The sequence below is a fragment of the Octodon degus genome, unplaced genomic scaffold, assembly GCF_000260255.1.
Source record: "Octodon degus isolate 3935 unplaced genomic scaffold, OctDeg1.0 scaffold00008, whole genome shotgun sequence".
In the NCBI taxonomy this organism is placed as follows: Eukaryota; Metazoa; Chordata; class Mammalia; order Rodentia; family Octodontidae; genus Octodon; species Octodon degus.
In genome coordinates, this window is record NW_004524584.1 from 11,351,463 (window position 1) to 11,361,258 (window position 9,796).

The 9,796-nt window shown below is 40.0% G+C and overlaps 1 protein-coding gene across 1 annotated transcript in view; it reads right to left on the minus strand.

The window, feature by feature from the left end:
* The window catches only part of Col6a6 (collagen type VI alpha 6 chain), a 119,842-nt gene that overhangs the window by 48,604 nt on the left and 61,442 nt on the right, over positions 1–9,796 (minus strand). Inside the window, exons 23-24 of the mRNA XM_004625220.2 lie at positions 9,049–9,111; positions 2,433–2,495 (exon numbers count right to left, since the gene is read on the minus strand). Coding sequence (XP_004625277.2) covers positions 2,433–2,495; positions 9,049–9,111 — 126 coding nt within the window. The remainder of the gene's footprint in view (positions 1–2,432; positions 2,496–9,048; positions 9,112–9,796) is intronic.

Genomic DNA, 9,796 nt, shown 5'->3' on the forward strand with positions numbered 1-9,796 from the left:
GTTCAGATTACCTGATATAAGCATGCAAAATGAATCAAAAAATTAAACATTAACTGTTTCTTTCAATAAGTCAATAGAAATTAGTAGTACAATTATCTTAGAAGCACAATTTGTCAGCTAAATCTTGGAAACAACACAAATGCCCATCAGCTGAAGAATGGATAAAAACTATGTGGTATTTTTATACAATGGAGTATTACTTGGCTGTAAAGAAAGATAAACTTGAAGCCTTTAGAGGTAAATAGATGTAACTAGAGACCACCCTCACACATGAAATAAGATCTGCACATGTAAACATCATATTGTCTCCCTAATGTAAGAACCTGAAAGAGTAAATAAAATCTGAAAGGTACAATAGACTTTGTGACAGGAAAAGAAACTGTTCAAAGGGAAAGAAAAATTGGGACGAAGGAAAGGAGAAAAAGAAGCAAAGGAAAAAATATATTGATGAACTAAATTCTCTCCATGATTCTGGTCACAGATTGAACTAGACTAGAACTAAATCCAGTTTCTCCATAAGGTCAACATTGAAACTAACAACTGAATTTGATTTGGTTCTTGTCCAACACGGTTTGCAGCAAGAATCATGGAAAGAATTAAGTTTGTGAACCACTGTGAAAAATAGACATATATTTTCCCCCTCATATTAGAATAATCATGCTTTTCTGACCAATGTTCCATGTTTATATCTGGTAATCTGAACAACTACTTTGAAGACAACAATACACAATATAACAATCATTGTTGAATTCCTATCATTTTGGTTTTCGAAATTCTGTATCATTTCTAATATTTTTAAATTATTGTTTGTTCTCTTAAAAATATGTATAAACATTGTATTGTATGCCTGCTATAAGAATCTGAAAGAATAAGTAAAATGTGATTTTACAATAGACATAGTAAAAGGAAAGAAACTGAACCAAAGGAATAAACAATTGGGATGAGGGAAAGGAAAAAAGAAAGGAAAAACAAGGAAGGGAAAAATCATGTACATATGTGCACAGCATAACTAAGGTGACTGCACTACTAACTTCTTTTTTTTGAAGGGAGCAGATAATATTCAAAATTTTAACTTTGATCAATTTTACATGCTTTTATCTGGTAATCTGAGCAACTACTTTGAAGACAGAAATGTGTAATATAACAACCATTGTTGAATACCTATCACCTTGGGTTTTTTTGAAATTGTGTATCATTGCTAGTGTCTTCTCTATTATTTTTCTTTTCCCTTTCAACTAAAAAAGAATGTGTGGATGCATATGAATACTGTGACCTGCAAGTGAGCTGTGCTGAACTCGGTGTGAAGCAGAGCAGGAAGGGAGCGAGGTCAGCGTGTGCTTGCAAGCTCGCAGACCTTCACCAGTCTGTGGGCGAGACCCTTTCAGGAAGCTAGGCAAAAGGCAGCACTTTAGAGTGTGTGGCTGTGTACAGAACTGTGGTGCGGAATGCTCACTTGTGAGGTGCATACTGTGAACGGCCATTTGTGGAGATAGTACAGCACAGCTCAACAGCAAACAATGAGACTGGAGCTTCACGCATGTTTCTCCATTAACAATACACTGTTGGAAATGTTAGAAAAAAACCCATGCATGTCTGAACTTGTGTATCTGACTTATTTCACTTAACATTATATTTTTAAGGTGCATTCATTTAGCTATGAAAGCCTCAAGTTTGTCTTTATGGCAGAGTAGTGAAAATACTCTAACTTCTGTGGCATGGATGGAGCGTCATATTCATCATACCCCTGGTGGTCATTCATTCAGCAAGCATCCAGGAAGCACTTAGGACCAGGGTGCATCCAGGCACCATACTGAGCACCAGGCCAGGATCAGCGAAGACAAACATTTCTGTCCTCTTGGAGCTGACTGTGTAGCCCAGATGAAGGCTCAACACAGGAGACTTGGGTCTGAAAAGGTGGTAAGCAAAGGTTGACATGATAGAGGAAAGAAAGAAAGAAGGAAACAATAGGGAGGAAAGGAGAGAGACAGAGAGACAGAGAGAGAGAGAGACAGAAAGAGAGACACAGAGAGAGACAGACAGAGAGAGAGACAGACAGAGAGACAGACAGAAAGAGAGAAAGAGAGAGAGAGAGAAAGAGAAAGACAGAGAGACAGACAGACAGACAGACAGACAGACAGACAGACAGACAGACAGACAGACCTGGCCAGAAAGACCCTCCTTCCCTGAGATCCCTGAGATCTTGCACTGGGTGTAGCTCCTCATGCGATTAAGCTGAGCTGGATCCCTGATCTCATCTGATCCACACCCATGTCCTCAGAGGCTGCTGGCTCTCTAAGAATCCAGTCAGGGCTTAGGGTTAGTGAGACTGTTTTTCTTTGTGTTGAAAGGGTTCTGGCAAATACAACCAGATGCAGCTCTCTTGAGAAGAAAAACCTCAACTTTGGGGAGGGGACATAAAGAATGTGACCTACTTTATTTCCTTGGCTTCCCAAATGGCCTTGATTCCCCACCTCTCCTCCAGGTCCTGGATGCCCCTGAAAGAAAGCAAGCAGTGCAAATGCAGCAAAACATGAAGCCACTTTCCCTTAAGCCTTCCGAGTCTCTTCTAAAAGGAAAATGAACTACAGCTGAGAGAAGAATTATGGTTATACTGACTCCTCCTCTGGAAAAAAAAAAGAAAAAAAAAAAAAAAAACCATTGCAGCTGTGAAATAAAGACTGGTAAATAAAAGAAAATTAATGAAGTAATGTACGCCAGATGTTGCCTAAACGATTTTACTTCCTTGTGAGTCGTCCCTTCCATGGAGATTTTAGGTTCTCAATGTTTTGCTCTGAGAGCAGATGTTGCTAAAATGTCTAACATTTTAAAAAGGTATTCCAAGTGACATTCACCTTTTAAGAAATCCTTTCTACAAAAGCAAAGGCTCAGTCTTTTTTTTTTTTTTAAAATGTAAACTTAGCGTTACTTGTAAATAGCATGAGTTATATATTAGAAAGTTCAAAAAGCTTTGCCAAGCACGATTGGCAGATGTAGCCCAGGGGTAGAGCGCCTGTTTAGCATGAAGGAAGCCCCGGGGTTCATCTCTGGTACCACAAACAAAGCAAAACATATTCATCTCATGCAGGGTAAATATTTAGAAATAGCTTTCAGAAACTACTAGAAAATAGTTATAAAAGTAAGTGTAAATAAATATCTACTTACTAAAAGGAAAAAACAATACTTGGGATAAATTTAACAAGAAAGATACAAAACCTGTGTAAACAAAGCCTTAAGGCTTTATTGAAAACCTAATAACAAAACTTGCACAGATCAACAAACATAATGTACATCTATATGGACAATCTACTAGATCTACTAGATGTAATAGAATAGATCGTTTCAACATTGTAGAAAATAAGTTTTATTGGAACGGCTTTAGAGCTATTTTAAAATCCCAATTCAGAGAACACACAACTGCCTTCTGTTATTAACACTTGGGATCGGATTTTTCCTTTGGGATATCTAAGCATACGTCAGGAGAAATCCCTACTGAGTACAATTGTTCTTAGATATTTTAAGCAATTCCAACACCAGTGAATTGAAATCATTTCCACAATTTTTTGATTACAGTTGCTATAATTTCAAATTAATTAAGGCAATCTGTGTAATAGCCATGATTTTTAACAAATTATTTTGTTTGGAACAGAATTGTGATATGAATCTTTTTCATCCCTTAAAAATTGAGGGCCAGCCAGATAGCTCAGCGGACTAAAGTGCCGGCTTAGGCAGAGCACAGGGACCAGGGTTCGATCCCCAGCACCATGTGCTGTGCCTGCCCAGCCCCTGGGGCATGCTGGAATGGCAATTGAGACTGGGTGTGGTGGCATGTATCTGTAATCCCAGCACTAGGGAGGCTGAAAACAGGAGAATCACTATGAGTCTGATCTGTGTAGTGAGACCCTATACTAAATGCATTTTAAAAAATTGAAAATATTAGAAGGTACACAAAAACAATTTCTTAATAGGAAAGCTTGTTGAACAGTGAAATGATGTCTAAGGAAGATAATTTTTCTATAATTCCCCATCTTTGCCTGCCCTTTTCTTAGTCTTAAAAACCTAGATTTCTCACCTCTTTGTAGACTGCTCAAAATCAGTTCCTGTTGAATTCTTACCTCTACTACCATGTGGCACCAACTTCCAGCACCCTTCTGTCCACACCATGTTAGTTTTCTGCCTTTACCTTATCGGAGTCGGATGATGTGCTCTGAAACTTTTCTACTCACTTCCTTAACATCAGGTTACCATGGTCCTCAGGCCCCCCCGCCATTCTCCTCTCTCTAACCTTCGAAGATGCCTCTTCTCTTATGTGCCTCACAGATCTTCATACCCTGTTTTTGAATAGCAACCCTACAAATTCTCATCCTACTTCTACACAGGGACTCCTCTATTGTGCACCTGCAGGCCAACCGCTCATCTAAATACCAAGTGCGTGTGTTAAAATGCCTACATAGGGTACTACAAAGTTCCAAACTGAAGTTTGTGCCTGATTGAATGGGGCTCAGGTTTCAGTGAATGGTTACCCAGATAAATGATCAACCCAACTTCTACTAGTTGGCTGTGAAATCTTGCTAATTGCTTTTAAGAGAGAGATAATTTTCTTAGCATCTTTAGACATCAGGTAAAAGAGTTTCCTTGATTTGACCTCAAAGAACTGCCTTAGAATTAGAAGAGAAGCTTAAGGCATTGAACAGGAAGGGACATTTGCTAGGGCTCAGATCCTTGGTGGGCCTTGGTAATGAGTGCCTTCTATTCTGATCAAGGCTTTCTATGAAATGGTAGCAAGCTATCATCTTCAATTCTCAGAACAACACAGTACAGTACAATCCACACTGCTAACTTTACTCCGAATGCCTTCAGGGCAGGTTTGGCTGGCTTGAGTTGTGGGGATCGAACCACAGCAACCTGAGCCTGACTGCTTTGTTGAAGCAGCCACTTAAAGAACTGAGCTAAGGGGCAGGCCCTCACACTGCTAACTTTATTTATCAATCAAAACCAGACTCTTAGGGCATTTACCCCTATATTACTTTGCTAATAAGGTGATAAGATGGGAATTGATCCTAATTCTATCTGACTCTACAGACTGAGGCTCCAGCCCCTCTGTTTGCTGTCCAGGCACCATTGAGAAGGGTGTCCAAACTCTTACACATGCAGTAGCCCTGGTGGGAGCCTGTGCTATAGCCCTTGGCAACAACTGCTGTCATGTTCAGTAAGGATAGAATGGAGGTATTTATGGAGAGCAAATGGACCTCGACCTCAGAGTCCTTCTGACAGGATTGTACTAGAAGTCTAGGATGAGTGCCTGAGCATCCACGGCAGGCACAGAGGTACAGGTCTTCTTACACTTAAAAGGAATCCTGATCACTTTTTGTATTTTATTTTCCTGGGGCTAAAATCTAATACAAACCTACAGCCAGCAAATAGCAAGCTGAGAAAAAACAAAGTGATTAAATGCTTGACTTCTATAAGAGTTAGATATGAGCTTGGTTTGAAAAAAAAAGACTAGAGATCCAGAAGCCAGCAAGTGTGGGCAAATAAAATAATGCAAGGCAAATCCCGAGGTACCTGAGAGGAGGCTGTACTGACAGTGCCAGCCCACAAGAGAGCCTTGCACCGTCCCTCTAATGCTTCTCTATGCAGCCTGTGCTCCACCACACTGCAGCATTCACTATTCACAAAACTACCTTTAGCAGCTCTTTTTACAGCCTGCTTCCATTTCCTGGATGGCTGCCTCTCTCTTGGTTACCTGGAAAAACCCTCCTTATCCTACAAAGTCTAACCCACTGATCTCCTCCTCATCCTATATGCTGCCACGGTGTGTTAGTCACTTTTTTTTTTTTTCTATGACAAAATACCTGATATAACCTGTTTAAAGGGGAACAATGTTATTTTGCTCACGGCTTCAGCCCATGTCAGCTGGCTCTACTATGGCTAAGCTTGTGGCAAGACAGGAACATCATGGCCTGCCATGGCAGAGAAAGGTTGCTGACCTCGTGCATAGAGGCTGGAGGAGGGAGAGGGAGAGAAAGTGAGGGAAGCAGAGAGGAGAAAGTGAGAAGGAGGAAGAAGACAGCACAGAGGACAAGGTCTAGTGCTCAAGGAGATGCTCTCATGGTCCACTGCCCCTAAGAGTTCATGCGGCTATGAACTCATCAAGGAATCTACCCACTGATGGCTCTGGTACCCCCACGCTCTGATCACTTCCCAGGAGCCCTACCTCTGCACACTGCTGCTCTGTGGACCAAGCTTTCAACACAATAAGCCTTTGGGAGAACATTTTGTATCCAAACCATAACCATCTTGGTATGGTTGCCTTCTACCATTCAGCAAAATACCTCTCATTTATTCACACAAGCCTCTTTTAGAGGCTTTGTGTACTCAGACAAAGGTCTGTTTCAGATTCATTCTGTATTCTAGTAGAGGGCTGGACATACAGGAAGCACTTATAGTAAACATTGGTCAAGTTAGCAAAAGGAGTAACTAATGGAGTCACCATCCTCAGACTTTGCAGGATGATGAAATCCGATGAGTGAGCCAAGTGACATATTGTTACATCCTTGCTGAGCCAGCTGAGTATGCACTAAAGCCTCCAGTGAGCTAATTAAACCTTTCCTTCCCTACTTTTGAGTGTCAGGTATTTGTCCCAGCAATGAAAGAAGAGTAACTGAGACAACCATTTGAGTTTCAAAATGAGGCAGCTATTATTACTATTCTTTACACTAGAGAAAAGTGAGACACAGAGATTAAGTAAATTGCTCACAGTCATATAGTACTAAAGTACAAATCAAAAATTCAAACCAGCTTCAGACTCTATGTCTTTGACCTTGATGTTATACTTTGTAAAGACAATAGAAATTCTATGTCATTTTCAAAATTTGCAATGTACATTTCCAATCTTTCTTAATATTACACATGACAGTAGTGATTATAAACTCTGACTGATCTTGGTATTTTGGACTGAGTTTTCTCTTTTCCTAGGCATGAGGACAGGCTGTGACAGAAATCCAAAGAAAGGTGACAAGGAAGGTACAAAACAACATACCATTCTTTTCAAAGCTCTCTCTTACTTTTCATAGTGCCATGAATAGTGTTTCTTTTATATTGTCACCATATATTGGCTGGATTGGCACATGCGCAGAACACCTCAATATTATGTAAGTTAATAAGACTTCTGAACATCGTAAACAGAAATCACATCCCTTTTGCTAAGTGTATAACCTAAGGAAAATTTGCAATCCCACAATTAGGAGACACTCGTTATTCCCCTGGCCTTTGTGTGTTGTAAAGCAAGGAGACCTCTGGCAGTGAGTGGATTTATAGAGCCAATAACTACAAACTCTCCTGCATATCTGATTGTATTTGTCTCTCTGATTTTTCTCTGGAAACAACAATTTTGAGGCGCTATTCATCATGTGCTGAACATAGACAATTCCACACACCTTTGAAACTGGGTAGTCAAAGGTGTTTCATGAAAACTGAGCAAAGAAAGAAATCATTGTTTCTAGCCAAGCAAATGGAGGAGGAGACTAGAAAGAAAGGCTGCCTCCTGACAGGCTCTCACAGGCCAGAGGTTGAATGATTTATACCCATGATCACTCGTGCCAAAGCCAGATGACATGGGTATTTCTCGCAGAGCAGTACCACACAGCTGATGGAAATGTTATTATAGTCACAGCCAGTTGGACAAGATTTTGGATCCTACAGCAAAAGAAATACCAAGACTTTTGGATTTCAATCCATCTATCTATTATATAAAAAGATGAGATAATCACATGATATATGTTTTTCTTGGCACTTAGTTTTTAATTGCAATTTATGATGCCACCAGACTTAATGATTCAAAGATGTGAAGGAAAATACTTTTCCTCAATTTAGTTCTGCTATAAATTATAGATTTCACATGTTTTGAAGGAGTACTACCTTCTTTAATATTGGGAACACATATCGTCATGAGGAGTCATAAATGTGCTTTAAAATATTATGTTATGTGATACAAGTTCATGCAAATAGCTTAAGTGTTGGACCACTTCCAACTTTAATGGACACAAATATATAAATTCCCTTTTCCCCAGTGTTCATGGAAAATGCAGCTTCCAAATACACTCTATGCATTAATTTATTGCCTAATTCATTCTACAAACATGCCTGGAGATCTGCTATGGCCAGACACTACTGCTAATCTGGAATCTGTAGACACAGTGTAAACAAGGCAAGGTCCTTCATGGCCCTTACAATCTAAAAGAAGAAACAGATGGTCGATACATACCAAATATATACACCAGACAGACCCCTGAATGTATACTCTGATCATAGGTAGGTAAGGCCCAAATCACATAGAGCCTTGCTGTCCACAGTGTGGTCCATGGAGAGGCGCATCAGCACCACCTCCAAGCTCATTGGACCTGTGGAACCTTGGGCTCTTCTCTGGAGTCAGGATCTCAGTCTGCATTTCAATAAATTCTATAGGGAGCATTCATGCACTTGGAAGTTGGAGAAGTGCTAATGTTAAGCAGGCATTCCTAAGCCTCAGTACATTTAGAGTCACCTGGGGAGAATTTTTAATTATCTATGCCATGGGCTTCTTTTCAGGGATTCTGATGTAAGTATTTTGGAAAGGGGTCCAGGTTGTGAAATGTCTACAGTCCCCAAACACTGTCACATGAGATCTGGGAGAGAACTGCTAAAATATGCTGTCCTGTTAGTGTGATGGGAAGCTCCACCAAGAAACTTGTGACCGGGCAGTGAGGGAGCCTAACTATGTAGAGTAGAAATCCTTACACCCACTGAGCAGTGAGGCAGAGGGAACTAGAAATGAGTCTGACAGAATGATGCCTTGCTCTGAAAGATGGGAACTGAAGTGTGATATGGTTACCACACGGAGTGCTGAAGCCAACCTATTGCACAAAAAATAATACTAAAATAAACCTATTACATTTTGCTGATCACAGACAGTAAATAATTCTACCTGCAGGGAAGGAATCATAAAAACATCCACACTAAAGCTAAGATCAAAGCCAGATGCAGTCAGTCACTCTTTCTCTCATTACGTACCTGGGGACCTTTAATTCCCAGACTTCCTTTTTCTCCTTTTTCACCAACTTCTCCTCTTGGGCCCTAGGTACATAGAATTCATAGTATTATTTTTTTTCTTCCTAAATAGGACACTGGGGTGCTATCTTGAATAGCAAACACAGAGGTATTAAGTCAGTAACACGGGCAGAAACTGCAAGAGGCCTACAGTTAAGCTGTTGTTCTTTGGTAACTGTTTTCAAACTCACCTGGTGTTTGCAGGAATATTATGATTAGAGTAAATTTAGATGACTGGGCATTTGCAAAGTGATTGGACTTGGAAAAAATGGTGGTGAGCTGAGCTTTGGAAAATTGCTGCCTTTACTGTTTTTTTTTGTCTTTAGGTACTGGGAGCCCTGATCTGCATCCCCTGCCCTGTTTTATTTTGAGACAAATTCTTATCAAGTTGCTCAGGCTGGCCTTGAAGTGACGATGCTCATGCTTCAGCCTGCAGAACAGTTGGTGTGACAGGGCATGCCACCGTGCCCGACTGAAGATGTTTTCTATTTATTTTTTATATTCATTTTAATGAGAAAAAAATAAAATAGCAATGAAACAGTTTCAAAACAGGCTAGTAGGACTGTTACAATAATTGATATATTGCATATTGTTGTCTTTGTAGTAGTTATTCAGAGGACATGTTTTTCTAATTATCCTCAACATCTTCATACTCTGAATCCAAACATTTCTTAAGAGGTTAAAAAGTATGATATCGAGTCCTAGCCCAGGT